Below are 26,872 nucleotides of genomic sequence, written 5' to 3'. Positions count from 1 at the left end.
TTAGTGCATTTCCACCAGGTGTGGACTTGAGTGCCCACGGCGCCACAGCCCCTGAAGCAATTCGGGGATGTAGCGCTGTTAAATTTAGCTACTCGGGCGGGAACCATATACCATCGGAAGAGTAGCTTGTAGTTAACCTCCACTAAATCTGCATTAATTGAGGTTTTGGGAATATTGGTCCAGATCTCTGAGAGGTCTTCGGGATCTAATGAGATATCTAAGTCTTTCTCCCAGTCAACTACATATTTGGGTTTATGTTTAGATTGTGCATGAGACAGCGCCTGATATATAGAGGATATGGCACCTGAGGAGAGCGGGTCAGTAGCACACATATGTTCTCTTTGCCACTTTCAACTCCCTGCTTAACCTCCCACCCCACCCTCCGTTTCCTCCCTCTCTGCCACAGATTTAGCCACCCACTTCACCAACCAAATTGTCTCCATCCGCCAGGAAATATCCAATCTCAAATCTTCACCTCCCAACCAGCTCCGCCTCCACCCTATCCTCCCCTCACATCCTTCACTCCTACCACTACCGAGGAAGTCATCCACCTACTGCAGACTTCCCATACCACTACTTTCCCTCCCCCTCTTGACCCCATCCCTTCTGATTTACTCCAGCCTCACTTCACGGAATTGGCCCCAGTCCTCACTACCCTGTTCAACCTCTCCCTATCCACAGGCACCTTCCCCTCAGACTTCAAGCAGGCCACTGTACTACCCCTGCTCAAGAAACCCTCCCTCGACCCCTCGCTACCCTCCAACTACCGTCCTATCTCCCTCCTCCCCTTTGCCTCAAAACTCCTTGAGTGTCTGGTTCACAAACGCCTGACCCAGTTCCTCAATGCCAACTCACTGCTAGACCCACTGCAATATGGATTTCGGCCTGCCCACTCAACCGAAACTGCTCTCACCAAAGTGGTCAATGACCTTGCCTTAGCTAAAGCTGAAGGTAAATACTCCATTCTCCTCCTTCTTGACCTTTCAGCAGCTTTTGACACAGTAGATCATCCCCCTACTCCTCAAGTCCCTCCAGTCCATGGGCATTCACGATCTTTGCCCTGTCCTGGCTTTCATCCTACCTCTCCAACCGCTCCTTCACGACCGCCTTCAATGAGTCCTCATCCACCCCCAACCACCTCTCGGTGGGAGTCCCCCAAGGTTCGGTCCTTGGCCCCCTACTGTTCACCCTATACACATCCTCCATTGCAAAGGTTATCTCCTCCATGGGTTTTAACTATCATCTGTATGCAGATGACACCCAGATCTACCTCCACACCCCTGACATATCCACCACTACCATGGACAAGGTCTCCTCCTGTCTATCAGCCATCTCCTCCTGGATGTCCGCTAGGTTCCTGAAACTAAACCTAGACAAAACGGAATTTATGATCTTCCCACCCTGGACATCCATAAACCTCCCAGATGTGCATGTCACTGTTAACCACACTACCATCCACACTACCATTCACCCTACCTCTCATGCCCGCTGTCTGGGTGTCACCCTGGACTCCGCACTCTCCTTCACTCCCCACATCCAAAACCTCACAAAGTCCTGCAACTTCCACCTTCGTAACATTTGTAAGATTCGCCCTTTCCTGACCTCTGCCACCACCAAACTCCTCATCCATGCCCTCATAATTTCCCGCCTTGACTACTGCAATGCCCTGCTGTCTGGTCTCCCTATGACCCGAACAGCCTCACTGCAGTCCATCATGAATGCGGCAGCCAGAATTATCCACTGCTCCCATCGCTCCACCATGGCTGATCCCCTCCTTGAATCCCTCCACTAGCTTCCTATCCAGTCCAGAATCAGTTTCAAGATACTGTGTCTGACCTACAAATCTGTCCACAAAACCTGTCCAACCTACATTTCCGATCTTACTCAGAGGTACACACCTAGCCGCTCACTCCGCTCTTCCAATGAACTTCGCCTAACCGACTTCTCAAGAGCTGCTCCAACACTATGGAACTCGCTACCTCCACCCATTAGGACAGCCCCCTCCTTCAACATCTTCAAGAAAGCTCTCAAAACTCACCTTTTCACTCTGGCCTACTACCCCTCACAAGTGCTCTAAACCCACAGCTGAACTCTGGTCTCCTACCTCTCGTGTCCCTACCTCTCCCTTTTGGATTGTAAGCCTTTGGGCAGGGTCCTCCTCCTTTTGTGTCCAAACTGATCATGCACCTCCATTACTGTACACCCATGCTATGCATCTGAGTGAACCTAACTTGCCTAATCTCCATGCTCCCCTCCAGTGACTGACAAAGCATTACCTTGTACTCATACTGTGCTGTGTGATCTGGTTTTCTTGTATTCCTGTATTGTCATTTTGCTGTATGTCACCCCTAAATATTGTCTGTAACCTAAATTAATGTACAGCGCTGCGTAATATGTTGGCGCTTTATAAATTAAATAAATAAATAGTATAAACTACTTACCAGCTAAGGGTCTGCACCGCAGCCAAGCACCTCTGTAACAGTAGTTCCCACTTGGCTGCATATATGTACAGCCTGAAGGCCAATTAACCAATCACGAGCGGCAGAACACAATGTGGGAAGCACACCGGCAATTGCGTAGGAAGGGGAGCATGCGCATGACGTCACACGCAATGGCATTTAGTAGTGGCGGGCGCCATGTTGAGTAAGGGACAATTGTGTCTGAATGGGCGCATGCAGAAGCAGAATGATCAATAATTCCAGAGTAAATTCTGGGACCCACTAGCAGCCTTTTCCAAGTACTAGTGATTTGAAAAGCTATTGCTAATACAACGCTGTGAGTGATTATTATTATTATTATTTATTTTTTTTTGTATAAAAACGCATCTCTCAAGTGGGATTACACCCATACCATTACATTAGCAAGAGCCTTTCAAATCACAAAGCGCTCAGAAATGGCTTCATAACGTACTGCTAGTGGGTTCGTCCTAAGGCTCGTTTTTCATCTGTCGCAGGATCGTGAGCGGCCAGTGTAGTGTCCGCTGTGGACTGGCTGTAGCCCGGCCAGATGCGTTACCTCCATAGGCTATATGGGGGAATGCATCTACCTGGCCCAGGATTTCTGCGGCCTGCATAATGTAATGGATCCCACGGATTTGTTGCAAAGTGACAAGTGTGAACAGCTATAAAATAGGAGCCGCTCACTGTCAGTTTTGCAGCTGGCAGAGAACAGAAATGTCCCTTCTCAACTAAAATGGTAACACCGCCTTATCATGGAATTGGTATGGACTTGAAAGTTTACTCATAATTTTTTTTTTGGGGGGGAGGAGGCCCTCTTATCACTCTTTGCTTTTCCTGTAAGCGGCAGATTTGTTACATCCACCTCCCAAGCCCCCGTCTCTGCCTATTAACTAGATTAATGTTTTCAATGATCAGTGAAGACCTTCACTGTGTGTTTCATTTCAGCTGGAGATCTGCAGCGTGTCTTCTAATTATATTTTATCATGCTGGTATCCCTGAATCATGTATTTTACTAGACCCACGGATCATGGCATAATAAGTGAAATGCTTTACTTGCCTTTGTACATATAGATTTTATTTGATGTAAAACTGTGAACATGCCATAGATCTGCCCGCTACACGTCAATCTGCAGCTCATTCAAGCTCCTCTTCCCAGTACTGTCTTCAAAAAGGGTCAGCACCTCCAAGTATTAAAACATGAACCAACATCAAAATCACACACCTTGTATACACGGGCTGTATATAAGGTGTGTGGATTTGATGTTGGTTCAGTGTGGGTCTGACCACCCTAAGGAAAGGCTGCTTTGCCTGAAACAGAGGGCTGTTGCTGGATCTCAGCCCTGCACTTTTTATCACTTTATACTAATTTTTTTTTTATTTATTTTTTTATGGATTTTCAATAAAAGAGCTACGTTTTAAGAGCTATAATTGTTGGCAGTGCTGACCCTTTTTGAAGACTGTATTATAGCTCAAAGATGGGTCAGTACCACCAAATAGAATTATAGCTCTTTTATTTTAGCAAGGCTGCAATGACAGACTGCTGTTTTGGGCAATTGCCCTTTCTCAAATTGCAAAAAATAGCCGTGACATAAAACACCTCTCTCATCAATCCTTAAATACCCTACCCACCAACAGTGCGCCAATCAGCATAATGTGGGCGGAGTTAAGTAATGTGTGATCAGCAGAACAGAAAGGGAATTGGTATTGTTAAAAAAAACAATAAGGGCCCGATTCCGCAGAGTTTCCCTGCACATGAATCACACGGGGAAACTCTGCCATAGGGGAGAATGGTGCCGCCGGCCGAATCGCTTGCGGTAGCGATTCGGCTGGAACCCCCACAGGGCACGGCTCATGGGATTTGCCTGCGATCCCGGCTACCCGCTCAGTGCCGGCGTGCGTCTCGCAGACGCACAAGTGGAAACGAGCCCTAAAGATTGCAGCAGTATGCCACTCATTGCAGGTGTCCTTTAACCTTTCACCTCCTTCACCAATGTAAAGAAAGGTCTGTATTATATAAAGTATACTTGTTGCAGGCTGTAAGGTGTGCTTTGTTTTAATATCAGCAGCCTGTACCTTTTCCCCTTGAAATTTGCCAGTGGCTGCCTAGCTACTGTGACACTTCTCAGCCCCACAGCAGTTCGTCTGGTTTTCTTGAACTGCACATATTTGGTGCTAATTAAAGACCTATGACCAATTCGCTGTCACGCAAACCGCCAAAATTAACTCTCCTTTTGCAGGCTTAGCACTTCATGTAATGGAGCGATGTGGAGATCTATTGCAAAGCTAGATACCAAATTCTAGCAATGGAGCAGTAGATCAATCCATTTCCAACAAGGATTTTGCCAGAAGATGTGTGCATTCTGGGAAATCTTTCTTGGTTATCCTGTTATTAAAAATTATGTGCACAAAGCACTGTAAAACACTCCTAATACACTTGTATTACACATCAATATTGCAAAGCAGGTTAGGATCCAGTTTCTCGTTGCATCCAAAATTAGAGATAAAACTTGATATTCCCCTGTGCCTGGCAAACATCCAATAGAACAGCCTCCACCTTACCCTTTGGTGCCCGACTCACCGTCTATGAAGACCCTCAGATGGGTCTATTGCAGCATTGGGACCGTTCCTGGGTTGTCCCCCACTACTCTGGCAAAATACTGGGTAGAACTCCACCACTTTATGATGCCATCTTTACGATCACCATGCAATTTCTAGAACCCAATAAAAAGCCTCTCATAGCGTAAAACCGTCTTAAATTTATTGTGTATAAAAAGATAATGCACTCACACTTTCCCACTGGGTATAAGCACATAGAGTATTTGCTTCAATACGGGCTCTCCCCCGCTTGGTTGGCCACCGGCTGGCTAGTCCTTGTAGTCCCACTCGTTTCCGCCGTTCATGCGCGCTACTCCTGGCTTTTACTCACGTGGGACGCCTCCGTGCTGCTTCCCTAGTTCCTGGTTGCGTAGTTAGGCTCCGCCCAGGGCGCAACCAGGAACTAGGGAAGCAGCATGGCGGCGTCCCACATGAGTGAAAGCCGGGCGTAGCGTAGCAACTGTGGAGGCCCACTCCTCCCCCTTCTGCAGATTAGCGCAGTGGTTGCAGTTTAATATTTACCTGCTCCAGTGCTGCTTCGGGATTCCTCTGATCTTCCTGACACACTATGCTGCATACCTCTGCATGTCACATGATGGGGAGAAGGTGTGGAAGCACAGAGGGTGCAGCTACTGAAAAGAACAGAAGATATCCAACGCATGGCTGGTGCAGGTAACTCTTACACGGCTCTAATCTTTGGGGGGGGAGGGGAGTGTGTGCGCTTTACCACCCATATGGGTGGGTTGAATCACCGGTGGTGGGGGGGGTGAAATTTTGCTGGGTGGGGTCCCATGGGTTGTTGCTTCACCCCACCTCAAACTGTTTCAACCACAAACCCTGTCTGGATGGGAAAGCAATGTGCTATTGTTGAGGGCCACATAAAATGGCAAGGAGGGCTACATTTGACTCGTGGGCCTTAAGTTTCACACCTGTGCTGTAGTGACTTGAAATGTATACTCTTATCAGTACAGGGATTTCTGCCCTGTCAGTACAGGGGGGGGGGGGGGGTTCTGCCCTGTTAGTACATGGGGGGTTTCTGCCCTGTCAGTACAGGGGGGTTTCTGCCTTGTCAGTACAGGGGGGGGGGGGTTCTGCCTTGTCAGTACAGGGGGGGGGGAGTTCTGCCCTGTCAGTACAGGGGTTTCTGCTCTGTGTGTAGAAGAGTGAGAATGAGGATTACTTTGAGCCATCCTTGACTTGTCTCCTGCCTGCAGAGCTTTCTGACGCACAGCAGCCTTAAAGGGAACCTTAACTGAGAGGGATATGGCAGTCCTGCTGATCTCTTTGGGTGCAGCAGTGGCTGAATCTCACACCTGAAACAAGCATGCAGCTAATCCAGTCTGACTTCAGTCAGAGCACCTGATGTGCATGCTTGTTGAGGGGCTGTGGCTAAAAGTATTAGAGAGACAGGATCAGCAGGAGAGTCAGGCAACCGGTACTATTTTAAAAGGAAAAATCCATATCCTTCTCAGTTTAGGTTCCCTTTAATGACACTGTTGTGTTCTTAAATTATACTTTCCTTAGCTGTGAAATAATTGGTCAGTGGAGAGTTTCTAATATTATTATTAATTTTTTTTTTTTTTTTTTTACTCCTGCAGTGCTTCTGCATGCGGCCCACAACTATATTCTTTTTTTATAGCCTGTAATCACCGAATCAGACTGGCTTCACACACAAAAGGCAAATTATGTTCTGTGTTCATTATAAACCTGGAGCCTTCTGCAATCCTCTTCTGTGCTGTCACTTTGCTAAGTTAGATTGTCAGTGCTTTTGCTTCTGGCAGTGCGCTCATTGTTGGCGTCAGTGAAAGGAATCGCTGAATATTTTATGTCCTTTTCCAAATGCATTTGATTCATGCACCTGTTAATGTGGGCACTAGGTGAGACCAATATTGTATGAGGAAAGTGCTGCTACTGATTCTACTTTTATCTAGGTTTTTGGTGTTAGGGCCGTACACATGCCCAACTGATGTCGAGGATCAGGAGTGTAGTGTCGTGCCCCACACGACTTGATATAAGATTTGTTTGTATTGACCCGAGGAAGCGGACTGAGACCCGTGAAACACGTTGTGTACAATTAACCGCTTATACTAAAGACTTCTTATATCCCATCTGAGTGAGTCTTTGGAGGTAAGACACCTCTTCATATAATACTGTATAGTACCGTATATTTTGGCGTATAAGACAACCCCCCAACTTTTCCAGTTAAAATATAGAGTTTGGGATATATTCGTTGTATAAGAATACTTCCCTTCCAATGCACACTAAATAAAAATTAAAAAAAATCATATACTGTACTGGTGCTATGTTTGAACAGATACTGGTGCTGTACTGTATGTGGTACCCAGTATATAGGCAATTGACTGGTTGGATTGGTCAGCTCTCCCTGTCTCCCTGTTTATCAGAGCGGTATGGAAGAATAAATTGCGCTGTGCCCATAAAACATGGCTCTTTCACTCATCTGGCCCACCCTTGTATCCGATTTACCTCCTTCTCTGCCTCTCAGATCTCACACATGGGCGCCTGCGCCGCTTCACTGCAGTCCTCAGCAGCGAGATCTGAGAGGCGGTAACAGCAGAGGGCATATCACCCGGCATCAATGACACTCTGCATATAAGACGACCCCTGACTTTTCATAAGATTTTCAAGGGTTAAAAAGTAGTCTTGTACGCCAGAATATACATAATTGACAATTATACCCATCAGTAGACAATCTGGGCGCCTCCCCAAACCCTTAAATGGTTACGCAAAATTTATGACTTGATGAAATGAATGGTGGGAATTTGCAACGCATCTGGTGCCCAGACCCTTTCTTCTGTTGTGTACAATTTAAACCTGGGGAGGGACTAAATTAGTCCATTTTCAAGCTGCATATAGTTGCATAAAAATGTACATAGATTTGCATAAACTCAGAAATATTTGCGTCTCATTGATCATCCCTACAGCTGAATGGCAGAGCTCAGCTACACATCAGTTGGGCAGTGGTGTTTAGCTATGCAGTAGCTGAGTGTCAGCACCCAAATCAAGCATCTGGCTCCCAAACCAACATAAAACTGCTAATATGCTTTAGGTAGGGGTGTCACACGAGTTTGTGGAAAAACCGAGGCATTTTTCTGCAGACTAATCTGCAGTGTTGACAGTCAGCCAGCTAAGAGCAGCTGATTGTCTGCAATAGGGAACAGCACAAGATGTGTGAAAAATGAGTGTCGTATTTAGTTTTCCGCATCAGTAAAGGGGCATTGCTCCCACTTCACTGCGATTGTGCATTGGGAAGCATCATGTGTTTTTTTTCCTGTGTTTTTGTGCAGTGCAGGAAAACTGCTGCAATTTTGTTAAGTGTGACCCTGGCCTTAGGGACTAGCTGTGCCCAAAATTAAGAGGTGTGTTATGTTTTTGCTCTGTCCTCTCCACGATTGTATTTCCCTCCAGTGGTGTAACTACAGATCATGGTGCCCCCTGTGTTCACACCGCTTCCCTTGCCTCACCTTGGTTCCCTTCATGGCTTTGGGGCCCATCTCACAAGGGTCATAAAACAATTGTGGCCATCATGATCTTCACACCCAATACCAAGTGTAGCCACAAAACACCTGATCTGAAGGATAGTTCCCTGTATCAGAGGAGGGGAAGGTTAGTTGTTGATGCTCCCGCAGCTCAGATCCCCCCCAATCCCCTCTAGTTATTACCGTTTCTCTCTTTTGCTTTGCATTATAAAAAAATGCTTTTCTTTTTAAGCTTGTCAACAATTAAGATGACCTTTTTGTTACGGTTTTTCCCCTCCACCACATCATGAACAGATTGGAAATGTGCTCTATACACTCTGCTACGCCTATAAACACACATTTAAACTGTTGTTTAAAAATGATTTTGGTTTCTCCTTGTACAAGGAAGTGCAATTTGGTATATCAGATGTCATCGGCATCCAGTTAATTATGTACATATGCTTGCTTGTGGGTTGTGTGATGAGCTGCAGACTGGACAGATTGACTCAGTGGGCCAGATGACGGGATTTCTAAATCATTCTTTCTAGGATGTAGGCTTCTTTAAAGAACATTTCCACCCCTCCCATATGTGTACATCCTTCTTCAGAAGGCTAGTTTCTATTTGCAGATGGTTCTGCGTAGCTGTCCTTTTAACAAGACCATGGGGAATTGTTGTTCTCTGTAATCCTGTTTTGATATGCGTCTCTGTGATTCTAGCTGTCTTGGCCCAACGCGGAAGATGATGGAAGACAAAGGACCCCGAGTAGCCGACTATTTTGTGGTCGCAGGACTGAGCGATTCATCAAAACTACTTGAAGAAGAGATCCACTTTAATGATGCCTGTCATAAAATAGCTAAACCAAAGGAACCAATCACTGATATTACAGTGATCATTAAATCCCTGGGGGAAGAGGTGCCTCAGGGATATGTATGTATAGACACTACCCCAACTGGACTCTCAGCGGACCTGAATAATGGGAGCATCCGAGGACCTCAGATATATTTGTGCTACAGGAGAGGGAGAGACAAACCTCCACTAACAGATTTGGGGTGAGTTATGTGTCTGTCTACCTCACCCTCTAGTCTTGCTTTGTATAAAATAATGTCTGTTGACAACTTGGGTGGCTGTCAGCCTGTCAGTTTCTTATGGCTTACTAGCCTGTATGTTGCTTTTTTTCAGCAAGTCTTGGCTCATTCTTTTTAAGCTTTGTTTTGTATTTAAAAATCTATTATGTGGAAAGAAGCTTACCTCCTTGGCTTTGTCCTACAGTCCTGAAGTGTTTATATATTTTAATGCTAATACTCTGTTTTCACTTCGTGTGAAACCCATGATAATGCCAAATCCACCTCTACACATACATGCGTACTGTGGGAGGACAGTGCATTGCTTTGTGCTTGTGTTATGCTCTACAGATACCTCCTGTAGGTAGTGTGGAAATCTGTTATAAATTGCCTTAGGAGTTTATCTCCTCTGTCCCTGTCTGGGACAATTTCACACACTTAACTCACCAGAATAAACAAGGACAAAGATAGGAATAATTAAAACATTGTATTAAAAAGTGGAGGAGAGTATCAACTCCTGTGAAGATTCTGTTCACGTTTCTTGTCCCTCCCAGGAGCATGCATGTAACATGGGTTTGGGTCACATGTATAGGAAGCAGTGGCTGGATAGTGTACTGGTTAAGGGCCTGTTTCCACTACACGCAGATTGCATGCAGAATGGATGCAGACAAATGCTATCATTCATGAAAGTCCTGTCGGTAAAATAAATACATGCGGGAAAACACCGCTGGCGGTATTTTAGACTTCTGGCTGCTCATTCATAAAAATGTTGCCAGTTGCGATAGCACTGCGGAGATTCCCCGAACTAGGCTGTAGGTAGGCAGGCGGTAGGCTTACGGAAGCACAGGAAGCTGCCGAGTTGATACATTTCCCCGTGTTCCACTCTACTGCAGCTGCCTGGGAGTAGAGTTGGGCGAACAGTTCGGCTGTGTCACTCATGACATCACACACATGCGCAGAGAGTGCCCGGCAACAGGAGCGCGATCTAGGACGCGCTCCGCCGGGCCAGCGCAGACGTACTACTCCGGGTCATTGCGACCCGGAAGTAGTAAGAGCCACAGATAAATGACAGCTTGGGCAGCCGAACAGTTCGGCTGCAGTTCGGCTAACACAGCCGAACTGTTCGCCCAACTCTACCTGGGAGGTCTGTGTCTCCGTTCACTTAACATTGTTATCGCCACATGCAAGGGAGCGGTACTTCCCGTCCTTACACCGCTTGCGGTAATCTTTATAAATTAACATTTTGTTAGATTTTATGATAATCACCGCACAAGGTGGTGATTTATCGCTTTGCTCGGTAATGTCAGCTTCTTATGCGGAAGGAGCCTTTATGAATGCAGAATTTGCTATGTGGTCAGTAAAGTCAGCTGTTTTAAGCATTTCCGCATGCGGAAATGCTTTATGAATGATAGCCAAACTGACTCCAATGAATGCCTATGGGGAAATCTGCATCAGAAAAATTGAGTTTAGTGGAAACAGGCCCATAGGCATTCATTGGAGTCAGTTTTTCTGCATCCAATTTGCATCCAATCTGCACGTAGTGGAAACAGGCCCTAATGGCTCTGCCTCTGACATAAGAGACCAGGGTTCAAATCTCGGCTCTATGGAAATGCAAAGGAAAACCTGGAATATACTAAGTGGAAATCCTTGCACTGCGCAGTTTGTTGCTGCCAATAGCATAACTCAGGATATAACAAGAGCGGCTTCCTGCCACAAGACGAGGAATATCCAAGACATCGCCATATTTATTTAAAGGACAACTGTAGCAAGAGGGCTATGGAGGTTGCCTTATTTATTTCATTTTAAACAATATCTGACCTATTTGGCATCAGTAGTTACCGTATTTTTCGGAATATAAGATGCACTCTTTCTCCCCCAAATTTTGAGGAGAAAAGTGGGTGCGTGTTATATTCTAAAGATACCAAAAAATCAATGCAGAGTGCGCAGGGAAGCTGAACCGCCGCTATACATTACCTGATCCTGCAGCCGCGATCCTCCCCCCCCCCCCCCCCCCCCCCCCCCCCGGCTGTCGGCGATCCTCTTCAGCATCCTCCTTTCAACCTGGTTCCCTCTTCACTGGCAGCGGTAGGCAGAGACACCGGCCGCCTACCGCTGTGCAGAGCCGCCGGGCCATCTCCATAAACTATGCCGTGGTCCGCTGGGCCAACTGCATAATCGCCGCTGGAGTCCGCTGGGTCATCTGCATAATAGCCGCTGGAGTTTGCTGGGTTGCCGCCTCCATAAACACAGTTCTCTGCACTAGCCGCGAATGTGCGCCAGGGGTCATGCATGACGTCATGCATGACCCCTGGCGCACATTCGCGGCTAGTGCAGAGAACTGCGTGTATGGAGGCGGCGACTCTGCATATCGGTAGGCGGTCGGTGTCCCTGCCTACCGCTGCCACTGAAGAGGATCGCGCTGCGGGACCCAGGATGAAAAGAGGATGCTGAAGAGGATCGCCGACAGCCGGGGGGGAGAATCGCGGCTGCAGGATCAGGTAATGTATGAAAGTGTATTGTAGTGTAGTTAATTGGAGTGTAGTTTAGTGTAGTTAATTGTAGTTTAGTGCAGTGAAGTTTAGTGCAGTGAAGTTTAGTGCAGTGAAGTTTAGTTTAAGTGTAGTGTAGTGTATTGCTGTATAGTGTATTGTAGTGTAACTAGTGGGGAAATAGGGCATAGTGTAGTGTAACTGGGCAGTGTAGTGTAGATAGAGTAGCTTAGAAATTTTTTTGGGGGGGATAAATGTCCATAAGACGCCCCTGCAGTATAGACGCACATAGATTTAGTTTTTTGTTTTTTTCCCTGATTTTTGCCCTCTAAACCTAGGTGCGTCTTATATGCCGGGGCGTCTTATATTCCGAAAAATACGGTAATCACACCAGAAACAAGCATGCAGCTAACCTTTTCAGATCTGACCATGATGGCAGAAACGCCTGATCTGCTGCATGCTTGTTCAGGGTCTATGGCTAAAGGAATTAGAGGCAGAGGATCAGCAGGACCACACTAGAACTGCTATGACTTGATAGCATTACAGCACAGAACAGAAAATGAATGCTTTTCATCCTGTTTGCTTCCACTTTGATTCGTATACTGTCCCTGACTTACAATATCTATACTGTGTGTCCTTGTATCGTATTGTCTGTGTCTGTTAAGCAACTGCCAAGTCAAATTCCTGTTATTGCAAACTTATTTGGCCAAATAAAATAGATTCTGATTAATATCAATTGAGTGCTTTTTTTTTTCCTTTTTCTACAATGAAATAGTGTATCTAAATGTGTTTATGTTTAATTTGTTTTTATTATAGGGTGTTGTATGAGTGGAAAGAGAGGCTGAAACAGGGTTGTCATATCATTCAAACTACTCCTTGTGGACGTCCTGCCAATATAAGCAGCAGCAATTCCTCCTCACAAAAAGCATACATTACCTACAGAAGAGCGTCCGAAAATATGTCCCAGAATTCCCTGGCTGTAACTGATATCTGTATAATCATCCCAAGCAAAGGAGAGACCCCACCACATACTTTCTGCAAGGTGGAGAAAAATCTTAATAGCAGCATGGTAAGACTTTCTGTAGCAATACAGTTATGCCCTACATTTATAGTGTTTGTCAAACAATGTGCATCGTCTGTGTCCAGGTGCTTAAAGAAAACCTGAAGTGAGAAATGCAATTCAGGTTTGATACACTCGTGAGTAAAGAGAAGACTCTACCATAGAGCCCTCCTGGGCCTTGGTGCATCCTGTGTTGTTAGATCTTTGACACTCCTAGCGCAGCCTTACGGAACTACTCACTTTCCTGAGTAGTTGCAGAGGCGAGTGCAGCTGCACTGTGCTTGCTCAAGCCGGAACTCACACAACTACTCAGGGACACAAGTAGTTCTGTAGGCTACCGAGGAGTGCTGATGAGCTGTTCAGCTTAGTAAATAACTAAGTCAAATAACTCCAACCAGGGACTGCACAGAAATGGCAGGAGCCTTTCCTCTACATAGTTATATACGAAATAAGCTTCCTCACTTAAGACTCCCTTGAAAGCCTGGCTTGGATTTCAGAGAGTCCGGACAGAAATAGTACTTGCAAGTGTAAAACCAGCATCTGTTTACTTAGGGTAGTTAGTGTACCTGATGCCAAATTTAGAGAAAAGGTGAGATACTTATGTAAAATGAAGCCTGTTGGAAATTCAGAGGCTTCCCTCATTCCCCTCAAATGCATTGTTCCAGGGCTGACCTGCACTGCCAGTCATTTATGAATGTAGCCACACTGCACTTTTTCCTCAATGCACAAGAGACACTCTGTGCTAATTTGCCGACAAAGGGTTGACAGTGTTCCAGTGCGTTTATGCTTGTAATTGGGCGGGGGCATGACTGTGAATAGGGTCCCAACGAGCAGCAGTGGGCTCAAAAATGAATGGAGAAGACCCATCACTGCAAGGCGAGAGTGCTGTCCGCTGCGTCTCCATGCCGACTGGTGATGCCACCAACTATGATAAATTTCAGAATGTGTGTATAGTGGGCAAACACTGACTAAAAAATGTACAAATTCATATTTTAAAAAATATTCATATACATTATATTCAGTAAAGTTTTTCTTTAAGATAATGGAGGTTGCAATGGAGCAACCTGAAAACCCCTGTCCCATTCCCAGTCTAGAGAATATACAGGGGCTTGCATGTGTAATTGCTCCTTCTAGATGCTGTTATTTTGAGTGGGAAATGGAAACTGCATCATGCGACTAAGTCGGTCATAAATCTGTGTACCTATGTGGCAGCTTTATTACAAATGAAATGTGTTGCAATAGATTAGAACCTTCCAGGGTGTACAGAAATGTTTCCTTACTTACTTCAATATAGGCTTTAAAAGATTCAGCGGTTAGCACAGTATCGCAAGGCCGGGAACGTTGCAGTAATCTGCCACTGTCCATGTCTCAGCAACTATAATTGGTGACACTCTCCATTTCATTTTGTGTATTTTCACCTGCCAGTGATTATCTACAGACATGCTAATGAAATGAGATTTACCTGGGTTCTGCTTCAGCTAGACCAATGCCTACAGCAGACGATGCTCGAGTATTTTACACACTAATTGGTTTTCTGACCGTTTTTAAACAAAATGTGACCTTAAAAAAGAAACGAATAACCTGAATATAAACTCATAACAGATACAAAGGTTTGAACAGAGGCGCTAATGTAGAATAAAAATGTCTAAAAGCAGTTTAAAAGGGGGAAGTTGGTGGACTTGCCTTCCTCGAGGACAAACGGACAAAGATTTGTTATTTCAATACAAAAATAACATTGAATTGTAGCTCCAGTATGCAATGCGTTTCATGGGCAAAGTCCCGCTTCATCAGGCAGTCAATAGAGAAAAGGAACTGGGGAGGAAATGGATCAGAGGGCTAAGCACACATGTACAGACTTTAGTCATACAAAGATTGTACACAGTAATTATCACATATATCTTCTTCTGTGCAAGACTGCTGTTTAAGTGCATTTCTTGCTTGATGGAAATAATTCTAAATATTTCTATTTTAAATTGTCAAATGTTATAAAGAGCCTCTTCAAAGCCTTTGTTTCAAACTGGCCTATTGATGTGGAAGTCTAGCAACTGGCATTTCATCCTTGTTAGAGGAGTAATGTGCAGTTACCCAGGGCAATCAGATGTTGGCTCTTTATGCAGGCACAGAGATGATGGCTGTGTGCTAGCGCTCCTTGTTTTATATATAATGAATGTAATGCTTTTCTGATGGAGTAACGCTGACCCCATAGTGAACTGTGCAGGATGTAGTGAAAGGGCCTTTGCACACACACCATACATCTGTCTGAGCGGAACTGAATCTTAAATACTAGTCTATTTTTACATGTGTAGCTGAATATATAATTCATAAAGCAACGCTTCTCTGCCCTATACGTCTTTTTCTCCAGGAGTTATTTTTTTTTTTATGAAAAGTAACAACCAGATTAGATCTTAGATTTGGGCTTTTCCTCCATAACAATGAGACATAACAGCTGCTGCCAGGAAAACCTGCTAATCATGCTTGCTCAATACTGTATAATGATGGCCAACTCTGACTTATTTATGAGAAGAGGAGCTTTCTGTGGCTATAAATAACTGGAGACTGCCTGTTAGACAGATGTTCATGTTCACATATGCTGTAACTTATTTTACTATTTCTCTCTTTTTTTGGTTTAGTGGGGCTCGGCTGTGTACCTCTGTTACAAAAAGTCAGTTGCTAAAGCCAATGCAGTATCTTACAAAGCTGGTAAGCATCATTTTATCTATCTATCTATGTATGTATGTATGTATAAACTCATAGCGCTAGTATACTTTTGCTGGTAGTGTTAAAGAAAACCTGGAGTAAAAATAAACACGAGATAAATGTACTGTAGTCCTCTAAATAGAACTTTATGGGAATTACATTCTTTCTTTAAAGCGGACCTGAACTCAGAACCTCTCTTCTCTAAAAGATAAGCAACAGTATATTAATATTTTAGGCCGATTTTACAGCTGGCCGTTGCGTTTGTGGTGCGATGCTCCACCCCAATCGCATTGCAACCCCAATCGCGGTGCGATGAGGTCATTCATATGACCCTGTGGCAGAGTGCGCCAACAGGGTCGTATGTATAGCGTCACTCCTTGCCGTGTGACGTGCTCTCTGCTGGACAGGAAGTACGTCACTGGGATTCCCTGACATTCCCGTCACTTCGTGCATGCGTGCCACACCAACGCAGTCAACATATTCAAAATTTCTGTGTGGTCCATCGACTTTCATTATTTCTGCTGTATCGCCACGGAAATGTCCAACGGTAACGAGATGTTGAATTTGCAGTGACTCTGTGCCCAGTCGGGTAGTTCCGGCACAAGGCGACACAACGCTGTAAGTGTGCTAGGCACCATTGCCTTGCATTGTCGATGCACACTTGCCAGGTAATTGTAAAAGGGGCCTAAAGAAAAACATTTCTTTGTTACAGCATACAGAACTCCTGCAATAAATCTGCAGTGTCTACTTCCTGCTTTCATGGAAGCAAAAGGTTAACATCTTATGCCTGAGTCAAACAAAGCTTGAAAGTTATTCAGCTGCCTTAACCACCCTGGCGTTCTATTAAGATCGCCCTGGTGGCTGCGCAGCAGTATTTTTTTATTTAATTTTTTTTAAAATCATGTAGCTAGCTACATAATCCCCCCCCCCCCCCCGCCGAATCCCTCCCACCCTTCCGATTGCCGCCGGCGATCAAACCCATCAGGAAATCCCATTCTGAACGGGATTTCCTTTAGGGCTTCCCCCGTCGCCATGGCGACGAACAGAATGACATCATCGATGTCGTGACGTCAGAGGGAGTCCCGATCCACCCCATAGCGCAGCCTGGCGGTGATTGGCCAGGCTGTGCAAGGGGTCTGCGGGGGGGGCCTCTTTCGCGGCAGGTAGCAGTGCATCGGTGGGTAGTGGCGGCGATCGTGTAAGACACGCAGCTACCAAAGTGCTAGTTGCGTGTATAGAAAAAAAATTTGTGGAAATCGGCCCACCAGGGCCTGAGCAGTCCACCACGGCGGTAATGGACGAGCTGAGCTCATCATTACCACCAAGGTGGTTAAAGACCTTCATCTTCAAGTTTTGAGCAGAATCCTTTATTTAGCCAAGCACGACTGGGTTATTCCCGGAATTGGGCTTTGCATGTACAGGGCTAGTATAGGAGAGGTACACAGTACAATACAGCAATTTAAATGCAGCTAACATAGAGTTCAACCACAATTATGTACAATGTGTACCAGGTTTTATCGCATACAGTTGTAACGGAAGAATGATCGGGGAAGTGGGGGAGGGAGAGAGTTTAAAGAGCTGACGGCTGTGGGGAGGAAACGGTTCCTGTGCCTTGAGGTCTTGGTGGAGATGGACCGAAACCTCCGGCCTGAAGGGAGCTATCTGAAGAAGTGGTGGCCTGGGTGTGAAGTATAGCTGGTAATCCTCAATGTTCTGGAGCACAGTCTGAAGTTGTAGAGGTGGTTACGGGGGGGGAGGGGGGGGGGTGTATACAGATGATCCTCTCCTCTGATCTGATGACCCTCTGTAGTTTGTGTCTGTTGTTGGGGGAGGAGACAGCATACCAGACCAGGATAGAGGAGCAGGACAGGTTTCTAGGCCATACCAAACTTCTTCAATTGGCGGAGGAAGAATAGCCTCTGCTGGGCTTTCCTCTGGGTGGAGGCCATGTTCGCCTTCCAATTGGGGTCATTGCAGATGGTAGTGCCCAGGAGGTGTGCACAGGGAACACTCTTAACATCTGTACCATCTATGCGTATTGGAGGTGGGGTGGAGACGTGCTTCCTAAAGTCAACAATCAACTCAATGGTTTTTGCTGTGTTGACCAGGCCATTCTCCCTACACCAGTGGCAAATTCTATCAATCTGGTGGCGGTACTCCTTCTCATCATTTCTGGTGATGAGACCAACTATGGGGGTGTTATCAGCAAACTTGATTACTTTGACAGAGTTTGCCGTGGATCTGCAGTTGTTTGTGTGTAGGGAGAAAAGGAGCATTGACAGTACCCATCCTTGAGGGGCTTCTGTATTGGTAGTCCTTGGTTGTAAGTGGATAGCGCCCAGCTTGATGGCCTGGGATCTGTTTCTGAGAAAGTGTCTGATCCACGGGCGTAGAGTGGGGTGGACATCAAGCGCAGCAAGGTTCTTCTGAAGCATGTCATCAGTTCCCTGCATTCAGATAATCTAACTTCTAATTTTTCAGTAATTGTTGCTACATTCAGACCCGGTCTGGTCAGTGAGATGAAAATAATTCAGAGCTGACACAGGATTATGCAGATTTTATATGCAACCTTATGCAGCTTGAAAATAAACCAACTAAAGCCCGGCAAGGTGGAATTCCACTGGGTCGTTTGCATACAAAATTTGCTTAATCCTGCAGCAATTAGTGCTTCGAATAAACATGTTCTTTAGCCATTTTTCTGTTGGTTGACTTGTTTGAGGTAAACCACCTTTGCCATTTTAAACTGTTTTTGGAACTTTTATTATACCTGGGGAGCCTCTTCATGCACCTTTTATGTCTGACGCGCGACGGGAGACAGTATCATAATAGTCGCTAGTTCCTAGTATCAATTTGATTTTTCTTTGTAAAGTTCTGGAGAGGGACCACTGACTATTGACCAGCTTTAAGAAAGACAACTTGGTTATGGCTTTATGGGGCTACGTCACTAAAGAGAATTTCACCACTGGTCTCTCCAACTAATTATTGCCCAGAAGAAACTGACAGCTTTTTTAAAATGTATGTATTTAGTACTTAGATGGAGCCAACATCCTCCTCAGCGCTTTACACAGTATACAGTCTTGTCACTAGCTGTCACTCAAAAGAACTCACTATCTCATTCCTACCACAGTTAAATGTCCATGTTATATTCTAAGGCCAATTTGTAATCCATTCATCAACTTTTTTATATATTTTTGGAATGCGGGAGAAAACCAGAGTGCCTAAAGAGGGTCCAAATGGGGAACATATAAACTCCATGCAAATAGTGCCAAGACTGGAAACAGAGACCCTGCTCTACAAGGCGAGAGTGCTATCCACAATGCCAATGACAGGTTTACTCTGTAGGTAGTGATGCTAACTCTTTGGCACTATGACCTGTGCTTTACAGACTGCGGGCTGCCATTTTACATACTTGTTGTTGGGAAGTTGTGGGTCCTTTTCAAAGGTTTTAATTCTTTCCACATTGTGTACAATAGTGTAGAATACAGCAGAAGCTCAAACAAACCGATCCTGACAATGTTGAAAGCCACATATAATGTACGGTAGGTTGGCCCAGGACAATCCTGACAATGTCAAAAGCCACATAAATTGTATCTTGATAGATTGGGCCCAGTACAAATCCAAAGTACCGGAAAGATACAAAAGGAGCAATACCTGGAACCAAAAGTGCAAACCAAACATAACACCTAGTATTCCTAGGACTAAAGCGAAGAATACACGATGAGGGTTTTCAGCACATTTACTGTCCAATCGATTTTCCGATCGTTTTTCATTCACTTGAAATATCAATCAGAAAACCGATCGAAAATCAGATGGTATCTGTCAGAAATTATCTATCGAATCATCTATCTGCCAAAAAAATCTCATGGTGTATTCCCAGCATAAGATGTACTCATGCTTTTCGGATTGCTAAAGTTTGCAACCACGTGTAAGGCTTATGGGAGGATCCTACTCCTGCTCAGGGTAGGGTCTGCACCCTTTGTGGTCGCTCTTCGGGATTAATAGAAGTCCCCTTGATCACAGGGAGAGGGCAAAGGCAAGCTCCCAACAAGGGAAACAAAACTAAAAGCACAACCTCTGGACAGAGGTGTGTATAGTAATTTACTGGTGGGTGGAGACTCCCAAAAAAAGGTAGAACAATTAAAACTGTTAAAAAGAAGAGTAAGTAGTTGGCTTACCTCTCCCGAAGAAAAAGTCAGTTGTATGGAAAACTTTTTCAAAGGTTTTATTGCCCAATATATGATGATGCATTTCACGGGTTTCACCCGCTTCTTCAGGTCAATGCCATACTGGGCACAATTTTTGCTCTTTAGGAGAGGTAAAGCCAACTACTTCCTCTCCTTTAACAGTTGTAATTGGTTTATCTTTTTTGGATCCCTCCACCCACCAGTAAGAAACCTAGGAGAGTCCCATGCTTCTTTTACAAACCAGGTGTCTGCCAATAGTGCTGTATAGTGACTGCTATTGTTTATCACAAGTGATGTGGTAGTACACAGCAGGCAACTGTGTCTAGTTGAACTTAAACTACCCTAGATACAGAACTCTTGGGGATTCTACGTGCTATTTTGTTCCAAGGCGTTCGCTCCCTGACTGTTCTTGCAGGTAACCAGCCAGGGAGGCAGCGATCGAGAAATACAATTGTCAAAGGGATAATATATATATATATATATATATATATGTATATATATATATATATAATATATAATAATATATATATCTCTATCTCTGTGGTAAAGTACTTCTCCCGGCTGTCACACTGGTGTAGATGGCTGTTTAAAGAGCCTATGTGTAAAGTTTTTATAGATGTGAAATACATTTTTGAATGTGTAACAATAAAACACTACCCTTAGTATATTTGTAAAGGTGTGGTGATAAACCTCTTTTTATATCACACCTCATACTTCCTTTGCCACCTTGGCACACCTATAAACTCAATGATATAATATTGGAGAACAGTTTGTAAGCTGGTTTGGATATGACATTTGCGCACTGTTTATATTCACTATCTAGACTGGTTAAAGTGGCACTACGGCGAAAAATTGTAAAATTTAAAATCTGTTCAAACATCTACAAATAAGAAGTAAGTTTTTTTTTCCAGAGTAAAATGAGCCATAAATTACTTTTCTCCTATGTTGCTGTCACTTACAGTAGACAGTAGAAATCTGACAGAAGCGACAGGTTTTGGACTAGTCCATTTCTTCATAGGGGATTCTCAGGGATTTATTTATTTTCAAAAGCACTTAGTGAATGGCAGTTGCTCTGTCCAATTGCCAAAAAAAACTGTGTAGCGAGCAGAGAAGCTGGCCAGCATCATTTTTTCAATCCTTTTTAGGGAATATCTTAATAAAGAATAAAAGCCTTGCTGAAAATCCCCTATGAAGAGATGGACTAGTTCAAAACCTGTCACTTCTATCAGATTTCTACTACCTAATGTAGTGACAGCAACATAGGAAAAAAAGTAATTTATGGCTCATTGTACTCTGGAAAAAACATACTTATTTGTTTGCACATATTTTAAATTTTAAAATTTTTCGCCATAGTGCCCCTTTAATTCATGAATTTTATTTTTGTTTGTTGGATTTATTAGACTTCCGCGGCTAGAAATTGCATTTTTTTAAATTTCTTTATTTTACAGTTTTACAATATATACAGACCGAATGGATAATATTAAGACATTGAGCAGTGCTGAAGACAAATCGAGATACATACAGAATTTATTTTTTTTTATACACAGAACATTGAATTTCAAAGCGTAGTCCAAATAGCAGAAATTCTTTTTAGTTGTTTAAAAAAAAAAAAAAAAAAAAAAAGCTACTGCCATCTCTGTCCCCTGTACCTGCTCTGTGCCTCCAGTGTCCCCCTTTGTGTCACCTCTGCTCTCTGTACCTGCTTATACAAGTTTAAAAGCCATTTTTTCTTTGAATTTTTTAAAATCGATTTTATAAAAAAAGACAAGTCCAATTTGCACGTTTTTTTTCTACTTGTTCCCATGGAAACACAGAATCCATGCCGTTCGTATCGGCGTATTCGTCCGTAAGTCGGGGACTACCTGTACGGTAATTATGAAATGTATAGTGTATTCCAGGTGGTTGATTTAGTTTACATAGTTTCAGTATTTTCTAAATCTCTGTGTTACAGCAGTTAACATTTTGCTTGTGTAGTTGATCATTTCTCTGGACTATGTCCTCAGCAGCTTTCAAATCCAGCTGTCCTGGCCTTGGCTAACTTTTGACCATTTACGCTTCCTGTTTTTCTGTCTGGATTTTTCTTTTAAGTGGTAGCTTTTGTAGCTTTTTTTTTTTATGGTAATCTTTGGGGTCACATCATTTGGTAGCCCTGCAGAGTTACTAGAGTTCTTTCTTGAGCACTGTGGTGAATGGATGGATGAATGAATGACAGTGTTGTATTCTGTGCTTTATATGTTTAGTAACCACCAAAGAAAAGTATTCCCTGAAAGTAGGCTGCAACACTCATATGTATAATGTTACAAAATCTTTATTTACAGTAATTGGTTTCAGTACAGTATTTAAAAACAATTCAAACTTAAAGGAATGACCTTCAACACCACCAGGGTGGAGGAACAAATGACAAATTGAAAATATTAATATTAATCCTTTCAACTAATGCTGAAGCCTGTTCTGAGGGGAAAGGTTTTCCCTTATACAAGCTGGGACCTGGTCTAAAACAATGCAGGTGCCAACCTTATAACAACAAATCATGCCAACCAGTAAAGCAGTATGATGTAATATAGTGCCCAGGACTGTAGGTTCGTTCTTCACCTGAATCTGTTCTTAAAGCGGATCTGAGATGAAAAACTAACTATAACAAGTAACTTGTCTATATATCTTATCTAAAGTTTAGATAGTTTACACAGCAAATCTAGCTACAAACAGCTTTAATAGAAAATGATTACCATATTTATTCCTGTGATACAATCACAGCAGCCATGTTGTTTGTAAACATTACACAGAGGCAGGCTTGCTTGTATCTTGAGCCCTCATCCTGTGAAAAAACCTAATCCTCCCTCCTCCCCTCTGCCTCTGAAATCAATGGCTAGTAACCCCTCCACCTCCTCCTGCCCAGACTGAGCTCCCATGAGCCCTTGCTACTGCCAAGGCTCTCTGAAAACCTGTGGGCCTGGCTTGTTTAGTTTATAGGGAATTAGAGTATTAAAACAAAAACAAAAAAAGTATTTGGCTTGAGGAATGCCCTATAAACTATATGAAAGGAACACAATTATGCAATAAGTCAAAGTTCACCTCGGATCCACTTTAAGTCAGAACACTGTGCCATCTCTGTCCCCTGTACCTCCTCTGTGCCCCGCTGTGCCTCCAGTGTCCCCCTCTGTGTCACCTCTGTACCTACTTATACAAGTTTCAAAGCCATTGTTTCTTTGAATTTTTTTAAAATCATTTTTCTCAAAATCTACAAGTCCAGTTTGATTTTTTTTTTTTTTACTTCTGTTCTTCTGTTCCCACAGAATCACAGATTCCATGCCGTTCATATCGGCAGGTCGTTTGTAAGTTGGGCATTCATAAGTCGGGGACTACCTGTATAAAGAAAAGTCAGGTTACAATTCAGTACAGAAAAGTAGAGCAAGTGACCACTGATAAGTACAAAGGTGGCTATCAACCACCAATAGTTGGAGTGTGAAGTGGAAAAAGGGGATGCTCACAGAACTTGCAATGCATAAGATCCCTAATATGCAATACTGAACCGTGAGATAGGTATGTGCACAGTAGCTCAATGTATTGGAAAACATCATCTTGTTACCAGAACAGAACCAGTGTGAACCAGGCTGCAGGGGTCAGAGATGACTACTTTGCAAGCACCCACTATTTGTAGCTGTTTTGTATTGCGGGTGCAATACGTAATCGCTTGTTTGTAGCTGCGTTCTGTATTGTGGGTGCAATACAAAATATGGGTTGCAATATATAATAGAGCTACAAATAGTTAGTGCTGTAGTCATATTTTATTTATTGAGCGGCCAGATTTCCCCCTTCTTACCAATATTTCAATGGTTGCCTATGGTGGCACTCCAAAATTTTTGTTCTTGTTTTGTTTGTATTTGTGGCTCTGGGACAGTTAAGGTTAGCCCTGGGGAAGGGGGGGGGGGGGGGTTAAAATTATCCATGGGGAGGAGGGTTAGTTTGGTAGTGGGAGGGTTCAGTGTGAAAAGAGGGGTAGATTTAGCTTATCGTAAAAAAATCTGTATGTATTTTTGTCAATTTTTTACTATGGTTTTTCCACAGAAGAATATCAGTAAATTTACCAATATTCTACTCTCTGCTTTTCAGGTAGCGCCCACATTTACGTGCATCCATTTTTGATGTACACCCGGGGGAGCCTTATTGATTCACAGTTCAGCATGCTTAAGTTTTGTGTACAAGACAGCAAGCTCTTTGTTATTCTGAATGAGAAGCTTGTTCTCCAAGCACAAAAGTTCCTTTCTAGTGACCAGAGAGTGGAGATGGCAGCAAATGCCAACAGAGCTCCCTCTGGCTGCTGTGCAGTGACTCTTATGAATTTCTGCACACTGGTCCTGGCACAGTTTACTGTACAGTAACAGAAAGATAAAGATACCTTGTGGGGAAGTGAAGCATGAGTACATTTAAAGTATAACTCCACTTTCACAAATGAAGAGACTGCATTCGCCAGATCTGCTAGTGCATTGTAAGTATTTCTGGATCTGACGATGTAATAAGTTGCAGCTAATTCCTGGCAAGATGTAATAAGAGGATGTGATTACAATTCAAATAAAAAATGGGGCATACCCAGCATCCTCACTAGTGAGTTTGTGGTATTCCCACAGACATGCACACACACTCTCCTTTCTTGTGTAGTGAATGATTCAGTCCAGCAGTCCTAGAGACCCTAAGATGCTGGAAATGTTGGCTTTCTGACATGTGAAAATGTCTGGGTAAGCTCTGATTAAGTTGCACAAACTGAGATACGGCATCCTGCTTAAAAATCTGTACTCTGTTTCTATGGTTACGTGGCATGAAAAGTTATATTGCTACAAACTTACAGTCCAGCTCAAGGCTATAAGTAAAAAGAGACAGTAGTATTGCCTAGTAATAGCACCTCCCTGCAGCTCTCACTTGCCTGAGTTGCCAGGAAAGCCTCTGGCCCAGACGGCGTGTCATCTATGTGCCTGAGCACATGTGCTAGCCAGCTAGCCCCTGTACTGTCTGCCATATTTCAGAAATCCCTGACGAGTGGCAAAGTACCTTCCTGCCTCAAAAGGTCCACCATCATACCAGTACGCAAAAAAACAGGTGTCACGGACCTCAACAATTACAGACCCGTTGCCCTTACCCCAACTGTCATGAAGATCTTTGAAAAACTGGCCCTCGGTCATCTGAAAGACTCCACCGATGCTCTCCTAGATCCACTTTAATTTGCATACAGAGCAAACCGGTCCATAGAGGATGCCATCAACATCAGCCTGGCATTCATCATGGAACATCTAGACAGACCCAACACCTACGCTAGGATCTTCTTCCTAGACTTCAGCTCTGCTTTTAATACAATCTGCCCAGACATCCTGCATAACAACTTAGCGCAACTCTGGCTCGATCAAACTCTGTGCTTGGATCAAGGACTTCCTCACGAATCGGACGCAATAAGTCAAACTTGGCAGCTGCCTTTCCCGAGTGAGGACCACAAACACTGGCGCCCCCCAAGAGTGTGTACTGTCTCCGATACTTTTTTCCCTGTATACAAACCGATGTACCTCAACTGCCGACTGTGTTAAGGTCATTAAATTTGCGGATGACACCACCATATTTGGCCTCATCAATGGAGGGGATGAACGCACCTACCACAGTGAGATTGAGCGAATCTGCAATTGGTGTAAGGATAACATGCTTGTCCTAAATGCTGCAAAGACTGTCGAGTTGGTTGTGGACTTCAGAAAGCGCCCTCCCCCCACTCAACCCGGTCTTCATCGAAGGCACAGATGTTACCAGAGTATCAAGTGTTCGGTTCTTGGGCACTACCATCACAAATGACTTGAGATGGAGTGAAAACACCACTAAATGCCAAAGGAAGGCACAGCAACGGCTGTTCTTCCTAAGCCAACTAAGGAAGTTTGGTATGCCGCAGGAGCTGATGTCAAACTTCTACACTTCCACCATCAAGTCTATCCTGTGCTCCTCTATCATCGCCTGGTATGGAGGCGCCATCAAAAAATGACAAGTACAGACTGAAAAGGGTAATCAATGCCGCAGAAACAATCTACGGTACACCCCTGCCATCACTGGACCTCCTCCACGCATCCAGGCTGAGGACAAGGGCAAACAGGATCACGCAAGACCCCCACCATCCCGGCAGTCGCTTCTTCAACCGCATGCGCTCAGACCACCGTTACAGAGCTATTGCCACCAAAACCTCCAGACACAGGAATTCCTTTTTCCCCCAAGCAGTTCATCTTTTGAACTCGAGCCCTGCACACAGCAAAGCTAAATGGCGGGTTTGTCACACAGGCCTAAATAGCCTGTATGTACTTCTTCTGTGGCTGTTCCCCATTCCATGTTTATTCGCACCTAGGACTAATTGACTATTTAGCTGGTTCAGCTGCTACATACCTACTCTATGTTCTTCATTGCATGTTTATTGCGCTACTATGTTTTAATGCTGTTCTTGCACTATGCTCAATGCCGATGTGTACCACAAACAATTCCGAGTTTGGCAACTGCCGCACTTGGCGAAATAAATATGATTCTGATTGCTCTTTTGTGTAATGCAGTGGTGTGCAGCCTGCCAGTCACTCGCTTAGGAACCCTAACCAGTGCTCCAGTACTGTCTCTAGACTGTCACAGCTCCCCATCCACTTACACGATATGGCTTATGCCAGTACCACAGAGTGTTAATTTATATGCTGTGGCACTACCAGTTTGCAAAACGTTTGGTTTCCTTCGGTCGACAGACCGAGGCCATTGAAAAGTGTTTAACGTCTCTGAATGCTACGCTTGTTGAATTATATGGCTTTGGGTGGTCACATACGCCAATATTTGGGGTCCTCCTTTAAAATTT

General features: G+C 44.1%; 1 protein-coding gene across 4 annotated transcripts in view; it reads left to right on the top strand.

The window, feature by feature from the left end:
* DENND4A (DENN domain containing 4A) overlaps positions 1 to 26,872 on the top strand; it is a 205,005-nt gene that overhangs the window by 99,680 nt on the left and 78,453 nt on the right. For all 4 annotated transcript variants that reach the window (XM_068275015.1, XM_068275013.1, XM_068275016.1 and 1 more), the window contains exons 2-4: positions 9,248 to 9,580; positions 12,898 to 13,150; positions 15,772 to 15,841. In XM_068275015.1, coding sequence (XP_068131116.1) covers positions 9,270 to 9,580; positions 12,898 to 13,150; positions 15,772 to 15,841 — 634 coding nt within the window. In that variant the 5' untranslated portion in view covers positions 9,248 to 9,269. The remainder of the gene's footprint in view (positions 1 to 9,247; positions 9,581 to 12,897; positions 13,151 to 15,771; positions 15,842 to 26,872) is intronic.

This window comes from Hyperolius riggenbachi, chromosome 3 (assembly GCF_040937935.1).
Source record: "Hyperolius riggenbachi isolate aHypRig1 chromosome 3, aHypRig1.pri, whole genome shotgun sequence".
In the NCBI taxonomy this organism is placed as follows: Eukaryota; Metazoa; Chordata; class Amphibia; order Anura; family Hyperoliidae; genus Hyperolius; species Hyperolius riggenbachi.
The sequence above is the reverse complement of the archived record's forward strand: the minus strand, read 5'-3'. Positions and strand labels throughout refer to the sequence as shown.